We start from the raw sequence: 21,973 nt of genomic DNA, 5'->3' as shown, positions 1-21,973 counted from the left end.
ATCCATGAGTGACATTTGAGGGAAGAATATACTTAATAAAGCTAGGGAATTCATCTGCAAAATTTTCTAGAGCGTCTTCTGCACTCTTCGTGACAGAAACCTTAACTTCATCATTATCATACATGTCTTCAATCCTTGTTCTCTTCTTTCTATAGTTTCAAGTATATCATAGAGACAAGGCAACATTGTTACAAGGTGATCCAAATATCAAGTTTTTTTTAAATGAAATGGATAATTCTTGAACACAAGCATCATAATAACATCAAGAAAAGTTAAAACAATTATAGGCTTGATCAGATGGAAGACCAAAACATCTCCTTTTCGTGGTCCATGATCTATGGAGAAACCCCTCCATCCAACGCTTAGTTCATTCATTTCCCTTAAAAAATTTGCTTTGTATTCTTTTCCACATTCATCCACCAAAATGACTATGGCTTCGTTTGGGAAGCCAAAAGCCAGGCTTTTTTTACTTATTTAGCCACAAAAAATAAAATAGATTTTTTAGCTCAATAAGACAAAACATCACATCCAACCCATAATCATTACATTCTTTCTCTCACAAAAAAGTCAAAAAAAAGCCAAAAACCCTTCCCAAACCAGGCTTTTTAGCCCCAGGCTAAAATAGTCAAAAAAATCAAAAAGCCAACCCACTTCTATGTTATCTTGCATTGGCAAATGCAAATTGCAAAAATTTGTAAGAATTTGACGCAAGGGAATTAGCCCAAATTATTGTCTGGCAGTCCAAAATTACATCAAATTCTATCTAAAACGCTAAAATAAAAAAATTGGGCTTATTAGCCAAAATCCATTAGTGATATTTGAGGGAAGCATTTACTTAATAAAGTCAGGGAATTCATCTGTAAAATTTTCTAAAACAGTTTTTGCACGCTTCATGACAAAAAAAACTTGACTTCATCATTATCATACACGTCTTCAATCCTTGTTCTCTTCTTTCTATAGCTTCAGGTATATCATAGAGATAAGGCAACATTGTTACAAGATAATCCTTGATCAGATGGAAGACCAAAATATCTCCTTTACATAGTCTATGATCTATGGAGAAACACCTCCATCCAGTGCTCAATCCATTGCTTTCCATTAAAAAATTTGCTTTGTATTCTTTTCCGCATTTATTTACCAAAACGATTGTTGTATCATGCATTAGTAAATGCAAATTGCAGAAATTTCTAGGAAGAATTTGCCGCAAGAGAAGTTAGTCCAAACTATTGTCTGGCACTCCAAAATTACATCAAATTCTATCTAGATCAGCCAAAATCCATGCGTAACATTTGAGGGAAGCATATACTTAATAAAACTAGGGAATTCATCTGCAACATTTTCTAGAACTTCTTTTGCACGCTTCGTGATAGAAAACTTGACTTCAACATTATCATAGACGTCTTCAACCCCCGTTCTCTTCTTTCTATAGCTTCAAGTACAAGGCAGCATTGTTACAAGATAATCCAAAAATATCAAGTTTTTTTTAAAAAATGAAATGGATAATTCTTAAACACAAGCATCATAAAAATATCAAGGAAACTTAAAACAATTACCTTTAACGTGCAAGGCTTGATTAGATGGAAGACCAAAATATCTCCTTTACGTAGTCCATGATCTATGGAGAAACGCCTCCCTCCAATGCACAATCCATTCATTTCCATTAAAAAATTTGCTTTGTACTCTTTCCCACATTCATCTACCAAAATGATTGTGGTATCATGCATTGACAAATGCAAATTGCATAAATTTTTAGGTAGAATTTGCCGCAAGAGAAGTTAGCCCAAAATATTGTTTGGCAGTCCAAAATTACATCAAACTCTATCTAGAACACTAAACAAAATTTTTGGAATTATCAACCAAAATCCATAAGTGACATTTGAGGGAAGCATATACTTAATCAAACTAGGGAATTCATCTGTAACATTTTCTAGAACCTCTCATGCACGCTCCGTGATAGAAAACTTGACTCATCATTATTATACACATCTTCAATCCTTGTTCTCTTCTTTCTATAGTTTCAAGCGTATCATAGAGAGAAGGCAACATTGTTACAAGAAAATCTAAATATCATTTTTTTTCCTCCGCTAAATATATGTACAAGGACAAAAGAATTGAACAACCATTGAAAAAATAAAATTACCAACCTTTAAGATTTTCTGATATCATCTAAAATTACCTGCACAAGAATGCAAAACATTTTCCCATTAGTTCATTAGGTTATCGCTTGCACGTGGGCACATGTAGACACATGCATGTTGTTTGCACGTGTGCAACACACATTCATGTGCCATTCTTGTGTGCTCGAGAAATTATCATTATGTAAAATTTCTTCAACCATTTACATCTCCATTCTTTGAATTATTCTAAGAACAAAATCTTAACTATGTAGCTAATCAATTTCCCTGAGGCACCCCCAATAAATAAATAAGAGAACATAGGTTAAGTGAATTGTCCTTCAACAAGATCTTAATCATCTGATCCAATATTTAAACTATCTTATAAAGAATCAAGAACAAGAGCAACAAGATTAGAAAGTTAATTACTAATATTAATCAATATGTTAAGCAAGAAAACCCAAGGATGATCCTTGCCAAATTCTTTGAGAATCTGGACATATGAAGAAAGTAACGGAAAGTGTCTATGATAAACGAAGTGAGCTGGTTTTGGTATTTCAAATGAGAAATATTAAAAATAAACTATCAACTATTCTTAAGTTTTGATAAATGTGTACGAAATGTATCAAACTATGTATAGAATGAATAAAAATATGTAAAAGTATTTGAAAATATGTGAAACACTATGTATAGAATGAATAAAAATATGTAAAAATATTTGAAAATATGTGAAACCTATGTTGTAATTATAAATATTTTGATACTATGTAATTCTTATTAGCAATTGTTGAGACTATTAGTCAGACTCTTATTTTTTTAGTTAGTAATAAACATTTCAAATACTTTTAACATCATAGGTTGTGACCGTTTTCAACATGCAACAAATGTTGTTATGAAAGTTTGAAATAGTTTTCAATGCACAGCAAAGCAATTATTGTAAAAGTATACAATGGTTTTTAATGTGCAACAAATCAATTGTTATAAAAATTTGGAATAATTTTCAACGAGTAAGTTTGGAATGATTTTCAACGTGTCATAAAAGTTTGGAATGATTTTTAATATGCAACAAATCAATTGTTATAAAAGTTTAAATCAATCTTTAACATGTGACAAATAAATTGTTATAAAAGTTTAAAACAATTTTTCAACGTGTGACAAATTAAGCATTTCGAAAATTTGAAATAATTTTCAACTTGTAGCAAATCAATATCAAGATATGAAAAAATCAAAATTCATTGTAACAATCTAAAAGAAGTTCAAATATAAAACAAAAATATTAATATGCAGAGAAGTACATAAAATTTGACATTTTAATCATAAATATAAGAAAAAAAACTCTTATCACTTAATTTACTCGTCTAAAAATGCTTAATCACTCTGCTAAAAATGGATCAAATGATTAAAGTGGATTGCCTTGGCATCATCTTTTAGCTACCAAAAACCGATGGCAATGGTTGGCTGCGTGAAGGTGTCACTGCAACTGCCATCTAACCACCACCACCACCACCACCACCACTACTGTCGCCGCCGCCACCACCAACCCCCACCAATTTCCACCACCCATTGCACTCTAACCAAGCAAGGCCACCGCTTTCTCTCCTCCCTCGCCACCACCACCGACGATCCATCACACTCCAATCGCTTAATCCGTAAATTCGTACTCTCCTCTTCCAAATCCATAGCTCTCAATGCCCTCTCCCATCTCCTCTCCCCCCACACTCCTCACCCCCACCTCTCCTCTCTCGCTCTCCCCGTAAGTCTCTCTCTCTCTCTCTCTCTCTCTCTCTCTCTAAAATACTTACAGTTACTCTCTTGACATTGCTGTTGTAGTTGTATTCGAGGATCAGCGAAGCTTCATGGTTCAATTGGAACCCAAAGATAGTAGCAGACCTCGTCGCTTTGCTTGATAAACAGGGACAAGAAGACAAAGCACAGTCCTTGATTTCCGAGACCGTTTCCAAATTAGGGTTTCGAGAACGCGACCTGGCTCTTTTCTACTGCAATTTGATTGATTCTCACTCCAAACACAAATCGAAACCAGGTTTTTTCGATTCCTACGCACGTCTGAAGGAGTTGGCGTGTGCTTCATCCTCTGTTTATGTGAAACGTCGCGCATTTGAATCGATGGTCAGTGGCTTGTGCGCTATGGATCTACCTCCTGAAGCTGAGAATTTGATGAAAGAGATGAGAGGTTTAGGAGTGAAATCATCTGCATTCGAGTTCAGATCTGTGATATACGCGTCTGGAAGATTAGGCTTGTTCGATGATATGAAGAGATGTGTGGTTCAAATGGAGATTGAAGGTTTCAAATTAGATACAGTTTGTTCAAATATGGTTCTCTCATCTTTTGGAGCTCACAGTGAGCTCCCGGAGATGGTTTTGTGGCTCCAAAGAATGAAATCTTCAGGTGTTTCGTTTTCAATTCGAACATATAACTCGGTGTTGAATTCTTGCCCAACAATCATGACAATGCTTCAAGAACTCAAAACTGTTCCCATTTCAATCCAAGAGCTGATGGAGAATTTGCTCGTCGATGAAGGTTTGCTGGTTCAGGAGTTGATTGGATCATCAGTTTTTGAGAAGGCAATGGAATGGAATTCATTGGAGGGGAAGTTAGATTTGCATGGAATGCACTTGGGATCTGCCTATTTGATTATGTTACAGTGGACAGAGGAGCTGCGGTCAAGGTTCCGGGATCAGAATCAGGTGGTTCCGGCAGAGGTTACAGTGGTTTGTGGGTCAGGAAAGCATAGCACAGTTAGGGGAGAGTCGCCGGTGAAAGGTCTGGTTAAACAGATGATGGTTCGGATGAAATGTCCAATGAGAATTGACCGGAACAATGTGGGATGTTTTGTTGCCAAAGGGAGAGTGTTGAAAGACTGGTTAGGTTGATCATATCAAAAGTGATAGCTCTTGAGAAATTTCAAATGTTCTCCGTATTATTTGCTGATGAATTAAAATCAAGTTTTGGGCATGGAGTACATATCTGCAGTATCACGTAGAATTCAAATGTCAACTTATCACTATTCGCAAAAAATGGAACCAAACCTGAAATCGACATTACCACAAAAAAATAAATAAATTAAAATTAAAATAAAAAGAACCATGGGAGCTGTATATTGCAAATTGCCATCAGAGTTGACCTAAACAAACGATGTTTTACATGAATATACAAAGTAAAATATTCCACATGCAAAAAACCAGCAGGGGGGCAGGGGCAGGGTTAGGGAACAAAATTTACCATCCCAATCCCATCATGGCTCTAATTTACCTCTGTATAAGTAAACTCTCTCTATGACGTTACTTCTTGTGGTGCTGCGGACTTGCTGAAGCATAATACTCAAGTTTCAGCTCTTTCTAGTCTGCATCTCCTGTGAGCCTTCGACCATTCCTGTCCTCATTGGCCTTCACACAACTCTTGCAAAAAAGATGCCCAAGTAGTACTCTTGTAATGAAATTAAACTGCAATGGCAAGCAACAGAACAATCCATTAAATCTACATCTTTTCAAGTCATCTCCAAATTGAAGGCAAAATTTAGATTGCCACCGAGTGTGTCCTAGCATTACAAACAACTCTATGATTCCATGGATGCCAGTTATAGCATACATGAGATCACTTAAACACAAAGAAATGAATTTCTTAAGTTGTGAAAAAAGGTTCATCAAGACAGATCACTTGAACATCATAGAAATGAACTTGGCTAATTCTCCTAGAAAGAAAAATCAACTCCACATTTACAATTTGTTCAGACAATGGCAAATTATTGAGAAATCGATTTTTGCTAAGAAGTCACAGGTACAATCCGAGACACAAAATCAAGGCAAAGGCAGATTTTTCATTTAATAGCACAGATTTTAGTTCATCCCTACGGTGCATAATACTAAATCAAATGAAAGAATACTAACCTGCCACTGGCAAGTGGTGTCTTGCAAAGAGAAACAGTAATTGTGTCTCACCAATGACAGAATTCAGCTGCATACCCATGTTCAGAAAAAAGATAGAAAGTAGAAACTGTTGATAAGCTTAGTGTCACTTTCTCTGTGTGATCTTGTGGCTGTTCTACATGAGGCAGTATTAACGGACCTGATCCCTTCCACTGTCATTTCAAATTAATTGAAAGAAGAAATAGAAAGAAAAAAAAAAAAAAGATCCCGGTTACGAGCTGATAGATAGACATAGAGACACCAATACAAGTCCAAAGTCACATAGGGAATTGTAATGCTCAAAAGTAAGTGATAATGGCAACTACAAGAAGCCAAAACATGCATAAGGACAATCACAAAGTCTTCCATCTGATGATGTTTATATACATCTGTTTTCTTATCAAACAGCAAGAGTTCTCCCCATTCTGTCAAGTGTATTAACTCGTACAAAATGGTGGGGATCATGCTTGCACCTCTTAAAACCAAGGAACTATTTCAACAAAATGGCATACCTAGCATTGATGCATAACAATGAAAACGTTTTAGCTTGCAGGTCCTAAAACCAAGGCATCCACCATATATACATCTTTCCAAGGTTTTTGTGTGAAACTGCTTCTGCAATCAAGCGGCGTGCCTGTCCTTCTACAGCAAGAGGCAAAGATGGTGCTGCTCCAACACCAACAACAACTCCTTGCAGCCGTGCTTCAATATTACAGATAGCTCGCTGCAATTTCAAACACAGCATACTTAAGGGGTTAACTCTTTAAAAGATTTTGCTCACAAAATGATCTTTTATACCAAACTTAAAAAGTCAAGAATCAAGTATGTTACAGTTAAACTAAGTTAGAGTGATTACACCTAGCCGCTAGAGTCACTTAATCCACAATTCCAGTCCCTTTTTTTGGTTTAATGGAAATAATCAAACTTAAACATAAGTATAATAACTGCATAACATTTTTCTTTTTTAGTACAATGGAACTAGCATACGGCCTTCTATAGAGCATAATGGTAAAAAAATTCATTTAGCAAACCTATTTGATTGGGACACAAAACTTGGTTTGGTTTGGTTTGGTTTGGGTGAAATGGAACTAGCATAATATAAACTTAAGCATGAAGTCTACATAAATATCTAAAAGTAAGATATTATTAATACAAGCCTGTGGAATGGGGTACATAACAGTACTCAGATTGAGTACAGTTCCCTTTTACTAGTTGATCCACACACTAGCGAGTTTCCCCTAAAGTTTAAATCAATTTTCCAGCCAGAGCAAACATTGTACACATTAAGTAGTCTTGGCAGTTAATGGGTTCTTATAATGCTAGAACATGGTCAATTCATAGTTGACTCACAACTAGAAACTAGTTTTACTTTGGAACAGATTTTTCAGGCCTAAAAAGCCAACGACTAATTTCAACTTGGCTGTCTGCAAAAGCGGATTTGAGTCTACTTGTAAGTTGATGAGCTAAACTTCAAAATAGAAACAATTTTGTAGTCAATCATAAAGCTAACATGCTAAAAACAGTGGGAAAAGGAGAATAATGAAGATTCTAACCTGTGCATGGGGGTTCTGAACTTCAACCCCACTGGACTTGTGAGATTTAGTCCATTCCACAAGAGGATCATGGATGAAAGTTTCAAGAACACTCATTAGAGTCTCCCTGTGGGCCCTGAGTACTGAAAGTGTGATCTCACAAACCCTCAGGAAAACACCCTCATATCCAGTAATACCCAATCCATCAATCATGTTCTGCAGATCCAATCAGAAAAGACAATTCAAGAATTTAGCCACCAGGGATAGTTAAGAATTTGAAAATCTAATAGAAAATATTGTGAATAACATTGTGAAGTGTTAAGAATGCACTCGATTGAGGGAATAACATTGCATTTAAAAACTCTATGTTTTGTGTTATCCAGAATGAGAGAACTTATTTGCAATATGCAAGTACAAAATTTAGTAGAACAAAAATCCAGTTACACATGATAAGCAATTTGCACAATTTGAGACTCTTGAATACAGCAGAAAATTTGGTCATAAACCTCAGTGAGTCAGGTCATTATACATCAATGGCGCTTTTCTTACCTGGGTTAGCCTGAAAGGCACCAGCTCAGGTTTCTCCAACTGCAAACCTTTGTCAAATAAGCAACTGAAATCAACGTGAACACAGTCACCTGTGGTAGACTCAAAAAGAATATTTTCACCATGTCGATCTCCAAGGCCCACAATGTGCCCAACCATCGACCAAACAGCAGTCGTGTGTGCATAAGCAACTCGAGCCCTGAACCAGGCAGCTGGTTCAGAGAATGTGTTCAAAAACCATTTGTGGAAAGCTGGAGGAAACATTGGCAGAATTTTGTTCTTCAGCATCTCATCTTCTGGCATTTTCCCTTGGCATTGATCATAAATTCGCTTAATTTGAGGATTTGTCTTCTGCCTGTCAAATTTCCCACTACTTATATAAATGTCTTGAAGTATGTGTCGGAGCCCACGAGTGTGTGGCACCCATTCTACCATACCACAGTCCTCTGTTAGTGGAATCACTGCAAAGGTACGAATGTAAAGCTTCCTCCTGCGACTTTCTGGGCACTTGGATAATAAACGGTTTATCATAGCATTAAATTCCATCATGCGCGCATCTTTTCTGAGGTCATCTTTGGGTTTGCAAAGGAATGGACGTTCAATACCATCACTGCCCAAAAGAAAAACCTGTAAACAGCAAAACAATAGAACCCTTGTTACAACGATGACATGCGGTACCATGTTCAGTGACCATCAGGACAGACTATCAGGCTTATATACGGGGTATGATATCATAACCATAAAGTTTACAAAAGGTCCCATGTGTTACAACTATTTGATTAGACTGATAAAAGAAGACAACCCAAGGCACAAGACTCCTGAAAAAGCAGGGTCTGGGGAGTGCAAGATGTATGCAAAGCCTGCTTTAGCAGAAGCCTCATGCATTGGTTCACCCTTTTTTTATCTACCTGAGATCAGATGATAGCATAAATGGCCAAGCTGACAATGGAGCTATTTCACTTTCTTTTAGGTGTGTCAGGAGACATTTGGTTCCTTTCCTCTCTAATTCATGATCATAAAGTTCATTCAGTAGATATACAGTAGGAAATACCCGTCCAAAATTATAGTAAAAGGCAAAGATATATAGTAAAATGCTTTTTTGGACATAAAGATGGCCATGGGCCCTCATACGCTATTATGTGGCACATTACAAATGTGAAGTAATTGAACAACAAAATGCCAAACCTGTGAATCAGATGGGAGTGCATTAACAAAATTCAGTAAAAAACATATTCAAGCAATCTGATTTGAACCACAGATCATGCAAGAAGCTTACCTTCTTGGGTCGCTGAAGAGATGAAAGGATCTCCGCTTCATCTGCGATACCTGATATTGTAGGAAGCTCTGAGGCAGAGAAGATATCAGATCTAAGCGAGTCAGTCAGATTTGTATCATATGTGGGTAGATTAACTGTGAGGGACTGTTGGATGGGCATTATGATACCGAGCGGCATCATCCTCTTCAATGCACTGAATTCAGTTAAGATATTGATCGTCCTTGCCTTTGACTGGCCCGCATGGAAGCACAACCTGATTAGATGGTCAATCAGGGTTGCAAATTGAACAAACAAATTGTTGCCACCGTTTCCCTGACTTGACCCTTTTCGTGCAGATTGTATTATCTCCGCAGCAGCCTCCCTCCTTGAAGGTACTGTGGATTTTGAAACTGCTGCCATAATCCAAAGGGCTTGCTGTGGGTATTGCCGGAGAACGGAAGTGATGATGTGTTTGACCAGCCGGACAATTTCTTCATTTTGGTGGCAAATTCTAGAAACTAATTGAGGAAGAACTGTTAACCACTGATGTGTAGGCAGATCCTTTAAACACCCTCGCATGATGCTTACTACCTGCAAAGGAAAGAATAGAACAGTATAAACATATATTTTTTAAAAGATGATGTCGGAGATAGTAATTACAATTTTGGTTGAAAAATATGAAGATAAGTACAATAAAATCACTACCTTCAGATGAACATTTTTCATATCTTTATTGGATGATGAACCACTTCTTTGATAAATGCTCCCAAAGTCAAACCAAAGGGTTAACAACCTTGGAAGGGCTTGAAAGAGATTCTTGTGGCCCCTGTGAAGACCCTTTGCATAGAATAACAATACATCAGGAATGTAAGACCACCAACGCTTTTCAGAATTTAAATTCATAGAAACAACGGTCATGGAAACAGATGGAATCATCCTTGGACCAAGGTCAAAATTCTCCTCCTGCCGTTTTCTGGCATCAACAAGCAGTTCATCACAATACTTAGCCATATAAAAGTATCCTTTCTCCCACTTGGGCTGAAGTTCCCTCACCCTAGAATAAAGACCGATAACATCTTCCTTCTGCTTCTGGCCAGTATAATGGATCCACCTTGAGTACAGGAGGAGGGTTTTGGCAATATCCAGATTCTCATTCAGATCTTGAGTATCAGAAGGTAAAGGTGGTTGGTTCAGTGGAACCAATGAAAGGCTCGTGATGGATGACATTGCAGCAGAGCCAATAACCTCCACTGGCATGTTCAGGAGATTTTGTTGCAGTTCTGCAATGGCACCATCAGATCTCCTAGTGCTCCACAGAAGCTTAGCCTTTTCCATGTGAACATTAGGTGCACCTGAAGCCTTTGCTTCTAAAATTGCTCGATTAGCTGTCTCATAATGACCAGCTGATCGACAGAGTTTTGCATATTGCAGCCAGCAGTTCCCAACTTGAGCACCAAGACCACTGGCACCAAAAACCAGTCTCCGAAAAGCCAAGAGTGGCTCCCTCGTCCAGAGAGATGGTTGTGTAAATCTGAGCCGATTTTCCCAGTTTTCCACTACTTTTGAGAATCCAGATTCACCTGGATGGAATGACTTCTCCAAGAAAGACTCACCAACAAGGAGAGTGTGGAAGTCTTCTAGTTCCCTTAGCATGTGAAGCTTTACAACAAACGGGTAAGCCCGGATATAGGAATCCATGCCTGCAGCAGCCAAAGGAGCAATCAGAGCTTGTTTTGAGAGTGCAATTCTTTCAGCAACTGAGAATTGATCTTTTTTCATCATTGCTTGGAGAATCTTTGCAACATCCATGTCAAAGGAGGCATTACTCTCCGAACTGCTACATAGTAAACCTTCTTCATCAGCCCCATTAAGGTACTCATCCATCAGCTCCCACCTGCCAAGCCTCCATGCAGCCTGAACACCTTGCATACACCATGTTTTCTTGTACTGAGAAACCCTAGAAATTAATCCATCGACATGAGTAACCATCGCCTGCAAATGGCACATGTTTAGCAAACAGTTAAGGACATCTGAATGCCTCTGAACTGAAGTGGGTTCCATCTGCAGAGCTTGTTCACAAGAAGTCAAAACTTCTGCCCAGTTTCCTGCTTTCTTGTTTATTAAGAGTTGGTCTTGTAAGCTTTTAGATTTACGTAAACATGCCAAACCAGATAAACCATCAGGCTCATCCAAGCTGCTGTATATTTCCATCAGAAATGAGACATCTTCATCCTCAAAGATGCCACTTCTCTCAGCAGCAGGGTTGAAAGATCCTGACTTTTCCCGAACGTGAGACTCAAAGTACAAGAAGGACCTAGCATAAGCCTGACACCTGAAGGAAGCCCTAGCAAGGGTTACCTTAGGAATTGCAGCCAAAAGCTCTGAAACATATTTACACTGCATAAGGAATTGGTCTGAATCCGTTGAAGAATTAGTGCTCTTCTCTTTTAACTTGGACGCTTGTTGCTTAGAATTTGATGACTGAAGAGACTGAGAAAGAGCAATTTCTTGTTCAACATCATCCACCCATTGGCCAAGATTATCAAGAAGAGTGAACACAGCCTGAATGCAAACTTCACTTTGTCTGGAACTGATTCCATGAATTGCAGCCACATTGTTCTCGGATACTGCAGCATCAAGAACAGATAGGATCTCTTCTGTTATGCCACAGCGTGCCTCCTCAGTACCATGGCAGACAGCATCAAGGACCAAATAAGGTAGCAGATATATTGCTGTTTGCATATCATGACGCACTATACCTCGGCAAGAGTTGAAAATACTTGCACGAGAACCAGTTGCATGCACAGTCAATTTTTTTATCCAGAAAAATATCCATCTTCTAAATGACATCGAAGGCCTGTAAATAGGACCGGCAGATGCAGAATCAGCCACATTTGGAAGCTGAAATCGTGAGGTTAAACAAGGGGCAATTATCTCTTTGACATAATTAGAGAAACGGTCCCACAATCTCTGACCCCTCCCATTCATTCCACAGGAATCAGCTGTGCTCTTGATACCAGATGGAGGGACACCAAAAGGAGGTTTACATTTTAGTGTCTGTGACGCAGAAGCTGTAACATTTTCATCAAGTGAAGCCTCACAACCTGCAATCTTCAGCAGCTCCTGTATAGCCAATGCAGCTGAGTCTTGGATAATGGTGTCAGGTGAAGCTCTAAAAGCCCTGGCCAGATGCTTGTGGATCAACTCAAAGATTAAATCATCATCAGAACAAGCAATTTTAAAGCGCTGGCTTGAAAAACCCTTTACTTTGGCAGGATCAACTGCACCAAGTGCTCCAAGGCAATCAGCACATACCAACTTCAGCCGCTGTCCAACCAAAGTCCTTGATTCTTCTGCACAGCCTATAAGCAAGGAAGTAATCAAAGAACTCAAGGCATCCATATCTGAACCTACTTCCCCAGTGACAAAAGAAGTGACATCCTCCCTTCTCACATTCAGCAGTTTGCTCAGCTCACAAGCCACCATATACCTAACATTCAAATTCTCATGATTTAACCCATCAACAATATCTCGCAGTTGGTCTTTCAAAGTCATCGGCCCACGTGCTTCACATATCACCTTGTTCACTTCTGCTAGAGCAGGAATACTGGGCAAAGGAGGAAACTCACAGATATGCTGCTTTAGAATACCCCTGTTCTCAAAAACAAGTTCTTCCAATATTTCCACAATTTTACTGAAATTTGAAGAAGAATGTTCTTTATCTCGCTCCAACAAAGGAATAAGAGCAGCAAAAACTTGAGATATTACATGTTTAGTACTAGAAGGCGACACTTTTGCCAACTGCTTTATAAAAAAATGCAAGACACAGAGACCCTCAGCCTGCAGTGACTCCTTATCTATAGCATACATGAGAAGAACCATAAGTTTAGGTACATAAGTGCTAAGGTGTGAACCCATCATATTAATCAGCATCTCTATACGTTTCATGGCTTGTTTCTGCAGTGACAGATCCTCTGAATGAAGCATTTTTCTATCCATACTGTTGAGAAGACCAACAAAATGATTCTTCAAAAATCCAGGAAGATCTTCAGTACCAGTCAGAATTCTTGCAACTTCACTTATCATCTGAGGCACCCTAGCTAACCTGTAAACACAAAATGTAATAGCACTGACTGACTGATGTTCCATTTTACAGATATAACAGCAGCAAGTAACATGAAATGAAGCATAAATTCTACGCTAAAGAAACCCCAATATCAGAAATCCTGTCCAACCAATTCAGGTTTGAAAAGTATTGACATAAGGACTAACAAGACATAAAAGCAACAGCTGAACTTAGTCAACATCCAAACCCTAGATAAAAGTAAATAAGAGAAAGAATTGCAGCTCGACTTATATGTAATTACACAGTAGTTAAGAGCGCATTACAAGTAAAGCAAAGCCAAAGTTAGGAGAACACTGAAAACATGCTTAATTTTAGACTGATCAACCAACAATGTCTACATCATTTCCTTAAAATCTTCAAATTGGCAAAGAATTTTGTACCTTTTGTTTGTCTCATCCAAATCACCATCTATAAAGCACACAAGTTCATCCAGAAGTGCAGGTAATGCGGCTGCAAATATTTCTTGGTTGTCAGACCCGGTCTGCACATGGTAAAACTGCAAAACAGAGAGCAACTCTCCACTGTCAGCTCGATGAAGAGCAAAAGCAAGCACTTTTGGTAGCCAAGTAACAATCAGTTGCACCATATCCGTGTTTAAGCACTTGGCTAACTCGTATAAGATACCAACAGCTTGATCATTATCTTGCTGAGTGACCACGAGCTTTGGAAGGACAACAGGAACCATTTTCTTGACAAGTTCTTCAGTTTCAATACTGAGAACGGCCTCTGCAAACTCTCCGGCCATTTTTGGACGACTTGAAAGCATCACAGACAGATAATCATATAATTCATTCCGAACACTAATAACTTTTGATAGGATTAGCTCAAATCCTCCTTTAAGATGGAAGAAGCAAGATCGACGTATTAGCTTTGATGCTGTCAACCTCACTGTCAAATGTGGATTATCAAGCTGATCAACCAATAAAATAAGCGAGAATAAGAAAAGTTGACTGTCAATATCAACTGAAATCATAATCTCTGCTGTGGATTCCAGAAGAGTCTCAAATATCTGCGGATCATCAGCTGCTGCCAAAGCATGTTTTATCTTGTCCAAGAATTTCTGTTCTTTTGTTTTGTTTGATTCCTCCTCATCTAAAAGCAAACAATTTAAGATGGGCTGCTGAATAAAGAATCCAATCTGTCTGCTGAATGCTTCTCTCAAAGCCCTTTTTCTGTGGAGGAGTAGGTATTCAACACATTTAATCCATTCAGATCTTGTTTTAAGCAGAATATCCTTGGTTCCATGTGCAATGATTCGCTGAATTATTCCTACACAAGCAACTTGAACCTCTTCCGACGACTCATCATAAAGAAGCTTGAAGAAGAGAGATTGTAGATTGACAAAATCAGCATCGAAACCAAATTCTATGCTTTGAATGTCAGGTAGATGCACAACCCTCGAATATAACTCATGATTGTGTACAACTCTTCTGTCACACATTGAACACCAGAATCCACGCAGTAGATGATCTACTGCTGAATTGTGTTTAACATTCTCCTTCGCCAGGAATAATTTGCAATCACTTTCACAAAGACTATCAACACCATTACAAGATCCATAAATGCATGCCAAATAACCAAGAGAAAGAGGAATGATTTTCTTGACTTGTTCATTCTTCTCTTCCTCCAAGAATCTGCAAATTAGAAAAAGGAAACCAATAGAAGAATTAGGTTTAATGGCCACAATTAAATCTAACCTGTACAACTACACAGTGAGCAGAGCAATAAATCTAGGAACAACTCTGGATATTGCATTTGTTACTCAGACACCTATCACATTCTACGATGCCAACATGCATTAATGATACGAACCATAGCACAATTGAAGTTGGATGGATACCCCTATCCCAAAACCCAACGCAACTCAAAACAAATAATTCCCCTAGCAAATAACACAAAAGAAAACTCCTCTCTATAGTTCTTCTTACCACACTACCCAATCTTGTATTGATTCTAGGACCTTTTGTTTCCCTATCTCTTCATGGTTTTACTTGCATCACTTTCAAGTATATGTCACTAACACTTGGCATCCTTTATCGGAAAAATAAATAAGTAAGAGAAACATTAAGTTGAACACACAATAGTTGTGCAAGGAAAGGTTATCAAATGTTCCAACCCAAAAAAAAAAAAAAAAAAAAAAAAAAAAAAAAAAAGAAAAAAAAGAGAGAGAGAGGAGAGAGAGAGAACAAGAAAAATAAAAGACCATTCATCAATCATAGGAGCTCCATGCGTATAATGTGATGAATGCAAATGTTTGAACAAAAACTTCACATGATACACTCAAAGCTTTTTTTTTTTCCTCTTTAACTAGGTCCAATCCCAAAGCACACTAAAAAATACTAGTGCCCCACACACAGAAGAAATATATTGGTTACTTACTGCAGCCTTTTGAACAAATGTGTCAGTATAGCAAAACCAGACCACAAAACAATTACTGGCATTGAAATGACAGATTCAGTTCTAACTTCTTCCGCTTCATCTTGAAGACCCAAATCCAGAACTTCGAAATCACTTTCACTTTTCAATATGCATCCCATCTTGGACAGAACTTGGACAGAGAGACATTTTGTCTTCCATGGAGGATTAGGTTCTGCAATAACAAGAGTACGAGTCCATGGAAGCTTTAGCAGTAATAGCCAATGATCTGCACCATCACCCATATTTCTTAAAAGCCTATTCTCCTCAGGAAGGGAACCTAAAAAAAATATGGTTGACAAAAGTCATAATATGTTAAATAGCAGAATTTAGTAGATTAAACTAGCACACTTCCAGAGAACAAGCTAAATAGTAATAAAACCGGAATGAAACTATTCTCTGCAGCAAGTTCATTCCAGCTCAGGAAATATTAAATTCTTGTGCTTCTTAATCTTATAATTGCAAAAGTAAAATGACACAGGACATTAAATGTAAATTTTATGTTCACTAAGTTACAAAGTAATACCAAAAACAAGAAAATCTAAAAATAGATAAATAAAGATACAATATGAAAATATATAACTTTTCTGCATAAATAGGGCTTATAAATAGGGCTTCTACAATAACCTATTTACAAGAAGCAGCATCTTGGTGATTCCCAATAAGTACCTTCCTTCGTCCAGAAAAATTGAATTGATCATGAACAAATATTCCTAGCATGAGTTTTCAACAACAATTTCTTTGATTTATGCTACCCTCATAGCAAATTAGAAGATGGTGAATATTTTGATGAAAAGTTAAAAACAAGATGTACATGCTTACTTTCCACAAGCAAGATACTGTGAACCGCTTCCAAAAAGATGATTAAATCAAGTGGAAGTGAACTAAACTGTTTGGCCTGCAAGATATAATTCTCAGTTATATGAGTGCAAGTACAGGGTAAGTTAATGAGCAATATACAAATAATAACCGAACCTGCTCATATATCCAAGGGATCCACTCACGCATCTTCCCAAAAATGCAACTTGAAAGTTCTGTCCGTGGGTATATACAGAAAACGATGCTAAGAGTGCTAAGAGCTGTTAAGGCAACTTCCGGGCTTAATGAATTTGCTTTTCCACCTGGAGGATTTAGACATTCAACAAATGAAAGAAGTAAATTGTGCATATTACAATTAAATTCACTAGCAATCTTGTTTGCATCCTGAGAATTAGCATCTGAAGTAATAACTTCTTGATTTAGCTTCTGACGCTTTGGCTTGGATGTGTTGAAGTCCTGAACAGGTCTTTTCCCTCCAACTCTTAAGCTCTCATATCCACTGTGATTTGGGGTTGATAAATGCATATTACCATCATCAGTTGATGCTTCTTCAACAATATCAAGACTGATCGTAGATAGAACTATTCGTAAGCAATCAATCAATGCAAAACAGGCATTTGAGGAACAAAGCAAGCAGATGAGAGATTCTGGCCTCCAAATGTGAGGGGGGCAACTTTTAACAATTCGAATGTATGCATTGCATAAAGCAGCCTGAAAAATAAAAAGTAATTACCTTCCCTAAGGAATTAAGTTATCAATTTTATGTCTAGCTAGAATAATCATGACTGTCTACAAAAAAAGAATAATGGGGACCAGATTAAACCTTAAGCTCTGGACTTCTTGTTCTTCGCATTGACTCTGGAAAAATAGTGACTAAATTTGCAGCAGTCAACCTGACATCATCATCACTACAACTAGAGTGCAGTACATGAAGGCAACTGCCCATGGAAGAATCATAGACAGTGTTTCTGCAAATTGAGATTAGCATTAGTAGTAGTGTTTTAATGAAAATACTTGAGCAAAATAGTCTGACGGTAATTGTTTACCAGTGAAAGGACAATAATTAGACCACCAAGAAATTTTTATTACACCATGTAGACCTGTAACAGAGTACAACAAAAGCCGCAGAAAAATTGCAGTTTAATGGGTTTTCTCAGTAGGACCCACTGACAATTCAAAGCCCTACCAATTGTTGTTTTTAAAAGGGAAGTAACGAAGGGGAGTTATCTCAAGTGTTTAGAAATACTAGTTATAACTAAACAGTAAGGGACAATGAGATAAAAAAAGAAAAAGAATCAAAAGTTTCCAGTGTAAAGTACGAAAGAATTTGTCACGGTAAAACTAATTTTCTAGTGATATTCTACTACAAACTACTGACTGACCTAAAACTAGACCATTCAAGCTTCATACAGGGATAGTTATGAGGAAACAGTAGTAATTTCCAAGCATCTGAAGATGTACCTGAACACTGGAAGCCCCTCCACATCTTCACTTAATATAGTTGATATCAGCTGAATTAATTTCTCGCTGGGAACAATTTCATAATCCACAACTGTTCCAATGATGCGTGCAAAGTCAAAACATGCCTTCACAAAATTTGATTTGTTAGATAACCATACCACAATAAGCTCACAACTCGCAAAGTCAAAGATGGAAAAGTATATATACATTTATCAAGCATTCAAGTTTGGTTGAGCTGATAAGCTAAATATATAACTAAAAAACTACACTGAAAAATGCCAACTTGTAATCAATATGCTACCCACCATATGCAGATCAGCTTCCCCATAGCATAACAAAGTACATGCAGCCGAAACAAATGACACATTGATAAGTCCTTCAACATATAGAGTTCCCTCAGTTAGGCATTTAGAAATAAGCCTAATGACCCAAGTGGCAAAAGGCTGCCACCTTTGTTTGCCAGTGAGGTTAATCAAAACACCAAGACCATCAGCAGCTTTGCTGCAAGGAGGAAGATCACTGAGAAGAGCAGGATCACTGGAAATACCATTAAACGACTCACAGAAGCACTTCAAAGACACTTTGCGTGATACTGTAATGCTTGACTCGTTGGCACAGAGAGATGCTATATAAAGAAGATCTGTACAAAGACGAGCAAGTTACTTTATAGGATGGTCCTGATCATGGCTATGAGATATATTAGTAGTGCAAAAACATAATTGAAGAATTGATCGCAATGGTCTAGACCATGAATCATTGAATTATGGAGCATTATAGCGTGTCAAGAATTATGTGCCATGGAGTAACCAAAAGAAAAGAAAAGAAAATAAAGGTCAAGCGCAAGAAAACAAAAGAAACCCTAAAATCTCTTATCTCAATATCATAGTATGTGAAACCATTACATAAAAGGCCTATTTATAGGCATCCACCGAAATTCTTATTAAAAGTTGCAAAAAGTAAAACTACAATTTTTAAAACATAATAAAACAATCAAACTTAATAAATATAAAGTAATGCAACCCCACTTGAATGGGAGCTTCGTGCATTGGGTCACACTTTTTTATCCAATTCCCTCATCCATCACTAACTAGAGAAAGGGACAGAAAACAAAAAACGTTGCTATTCTTTCCATGAACATTCTTCGTAAGTTTGAGGAAATCATCAAACAAGAGTACCACTGTGGGCAACAAAGAGAGAAAAATAATATAGAGCATCACTCAGTTCTTTAAATGATGCAATCACCTTTATTTTATATATTGTGATGTTTGCAGGGTGCATTTCATACCTTCAACCATCAGCATGGTGTCTATAAAAAACTGACGGTATGCATCTCGATCTCCTGTACGGAGCAAGGATAAAAGGGATCCAACTGTTTCAAAAATCACTCCATGCCGAGAGCTGAAACATATTATGTTAATTTTCCAACAACCAGTGATAAAAAAATAAAAAGATGCTGAAACATGTACTCAACAGAAAATGAAGAAAGAAATATGAAAAACAAGCAAGAATAGTATCAAGAAGTGGTAATGTGCATTTTTTGCACAAACATTGTTTGTTTAGTGATAAAAAATTCAAACCACATATCTTTTTTTTTATTTAAACACAGGCTAAAGATTTACAACTAATAGTCATTTTGTAAAAATTTAATGTATAAAGAGAAATGATTGTATTATTGATTGTTTGATTTGATTTCTATTACAATGATTCATGATTCCTATATATAGAAGAGGGTGAGTGTGTAGTAGGTAAGGAGTAGGTGAAGTGGAGGTGGTAGTGGTGTAGTGGGTTAGGTTTAGTGGAGTAGGTGAGGTGGTAGTGGTGTAGTGGGTTAGGTTTAGTGGAGTAGGTTTAAGTGGGTGAAGTAGGTGATAGGTTTTAACAGCCCCCGCAAACTCAAGGGGGATAGGAACTAGCCAACTTGAGTTTGGAGAGAGTAACAAAACAAGAAAATACATAAAAATAAAAGAGGATAGGAGACACTGTATGGTCGTGTCAGACCATTGGTGAAGCCACTGGATGGTGGTGTCATAACGTTATAGAGGACACTGTATGGTGGTGTCATAACTGTGTAGAGGACACTGGATGGCGGTGTCAGACCGATGTAGAAGACAGTTTATGGGGTCATGTCGGACCGTTGTAGCAGACAATGTTGTGACAGTTGTTGTGACAGTTTACAGAGTCTTGCTGGACCCTTGTAGAAACTAACCGGAATCAATGTCGGGACAGTTTACAGAGTCTTGTCGGACCCTTGTAGAAACTAACCGGAATCAATGTCGGGACAGTTTACAGAGTCTTGTCGGACCTATAAAGGAGCTAACCGGAATCAATGTCGGGACAGTTTACAGAGTCTTGTCGGACCCTTGTAGAAACTAACCGGAATCAATGTCGGGACAGTTTACAGAGTCTTGTCGGACCCTTGTAGAAACTAACCGGAATCAATGTCGGGACAGTTTACAGAGTCTTGTCGGACCCCTAAAAAGTCGCACCCTCAAAAGGCGTGCCAAATCTATCAAAAGGCGTGCCATCAAAAGGCGTGCCCAATCCATAAAAAGGCGTGCCATCAAAAGGCGTGCCCAATCCATAAAAAGGCGTGCCATCAAAAGTTGCGCCCTCAAAAGGCGCGCCCACTTCATCAAAAGTCGTGCCCGACAGAAAGCGTCGAGCCATCAAAAGGTGAGCCGGAGACGCGGCGAGGCACGTGAGCGACAAAGCGGCGTGTCGGCCGCGTCGTCAGTGTCAATATAAACCAATGCGGAGGCGGTGGAAACCAAACCAGACTGAAACCTCTGAACTTGTCATTCTGAAACAATCTGTAAATACTCTGTATCCAACCCTTCTCGGAAACACTCAGCAATCCAAAAAACATGGCCTCTTCCTCCCGTTCAGCTACCCAGAACATGGCCTCTTCTTCCCGTGGTCTGCTCACTCTCTTTCCCGACCTCAACGAGTCAACAGGAGAGATAACTGGTGCGGTGGCCCGTGAACCTCAACCAAACACCTCTGGTTTTGCTCCGTTGAACTTTCCGATGCGGTCGGTGGAGCAAAAAATGGCAGTGCAAATGGATATTGAGGCCAATCAGTATACATTGAAGTCATGTGTGGAAACCATGACTGCGGTCACAAACTTGTCGCACCGGTTGCAGAGTAGGACAAATGAGGTGCAGCAGTTAAACGCCCAACTGGCTCTGCTCCAACGCATGTATAAGGATGCGCGAGCAGAGATAAGTGTGCTGAAAGCGGAAAACAAGGAGCTGAAGCGGAAGGCCACCGTGATGTTCCGATTTGGAGGTCCGCCATATGCTGTAATGGAAGAGCAGGAGGGAGTGAATGTGCTCGGTGGCGTGGGAAATACGGAGGCAGCACCGGCAAGGGCCGCCCAGGACGGAGGCAAAAAGAAGAGACCGGCGGCAGAGTAGAGAAGAAAAATCCCGCCTGTGGATGTGGTTGTTTTGTGGTTTTTTTATTTTTATTTTTATTTTTTTTTTATTTTTTTATTTTTTTTGGTGTAAAATTGTGATCAGGGCGGAGTCCCGATAGAAATAAAATGAGTGTATTGTGCAAATCCGAATGGCTTGAAGGTACAAGACTGAGCAGAAAAAGTAGATGGAATGAATTTTTTTTTTTTATATATATATATAAAGAAAAGATAAAAAGTTGAGGTGCAAGGAAAAGTTGGGCGGTGGAAAAGGTGAGGATGGTTTTGGGTGGAGAATATGTTAGAAGGGAAAAGTGTATATAATAATAATAAGAAAAGTGAAGTGGGTGGCCCGAGGAGGGTTCA

General features: G+C 38.3%; 2 protein-coding genes and 1 pseudogene across 8 annotated transcripts in view; 1 reads left to right on the top strand and 2 right to left on the bottom strand.

The window, feature by feature from the left end:
- Positions 1-1,553: 1,553 nt before the first annotated feature.
- Positions 1,554-21,973, bottom strand: part of LOC145788660 (serine/threonine-protein kinase ATR-like) — a 23,283-nt gene continuing 2,863 nt past the window's right edge. The window contains exons 3-19 of one of the 6 annotated variants that reach the window (XM_082912192.1): positions 19,478-19,590; positions 18,498-18,832; positions 18,193-18,317; positions 17,555-17,699; positions 16,888-17,442; positions 16,735-16,810; positions 15,877-16,192; positions 13,878-15,131; positions 10,077-13,476; positions 9,393-9,962; positions 8,120-8,743; positions 7,592-7,786; positions 6,551-6,762; positions 6,021-6,211; positions 5,386-5,576; positions 2,145-2,176; positions 1,554-1,696 (exon numbers count right to left, since the gene is read on the bottom strand). In XM_082912192.1, coding sequence (XP_082768318.1) covers positions 6,595-6,762; positions 7,592-7,786; positions 8,120-8,743; positions 9,393-9,962; positions 10,077-13,476; positions 13,878-15,131; positions 15,877-16,192; positions 16,735-16,810; positions 16,888-17,442; positions 17,555-17,699; positions 18,193-18,317; positions 18,498-18,832; positions 19,478-19,590 — 7,876 coding nt within the window. In that variant the 3' untranslated portion in view covers positions 1,554-1,696; positions 2,145-2,176; positions 5,386-5,576; positions 6,021-6,211; positions 6,551-6,594. The other 5 variants (XM_082912193.1, XM_082912191.1, XM_082912190.1 and 2 more) reach the window with 5 other exon arrangements.
- LOC114290373 (pentatricopeptide repeat-containing protein At2g17033) lies at positions 3,559-5,097 on the top strand. The gene is made up of 2 exons (XM_028234257.2): positions 3,559-3,867; positions 3,945-5,097. Exons 1-2 carry the CDS (start codon positions 3,559-3,561, stop codon positions 5,004-5,006), a joined length of 1,371 nt encoding a protein of 456 aa, XP_028090058.2. The 3' UTR covers positions 5,007-5,097.
- LOC114271943 (tubulin alpha chain pseudogene) overlaps positions 19,816-21,973 on the bottom strand; it is a 3,474-nt pseudogene continuing 1,316 nt past the window's right edge. The window contains exon 1 of the transcript XR_014358395.1: positions 19,816-21,973. This exon is cut by the window's right edge and continues 1,316 nt beyond it. The product of XR_014358395.1 is annotated as a tubulin alpha chain pseudogene (transcript).

Source organism: Camellia sinensis, unplaced genomic scaffold (assembly GCF_055761805.1).
Source record: "Camellia sinensis isolate YWXY unplaced genomic scaffold, ASM5576180v1 Unanchor2, whole genome shotgun sequence".
Lineage (NCBI taxonomy): Eukaryota > Viridiplantae > Streptophyta > Magnoliopsida > Ericales > Theaceae > Camellia > Camellia sinensis.
This window is presented reverse-complemented; position numbering and strand designations above follow the sequence as displayed.

Bases quoted from the DNA above. Each gene is read 5' to 3' on its own strand.
- LOC114290373 (XM_028234257.2), top strand. From the start codon at position 3,559: ATGGCAATGGTTGGCTGCGTGAAGGTGTCACTGCAACTGCCATCTAAC. The intron at 3,868-3,944 runs GTAAGTCTCTCT...TTGCTGTTGTAG, and splicing joins TCTCCTCTCTCGCTCTCCCC to TTGTATTCGAGGATCAGCGA.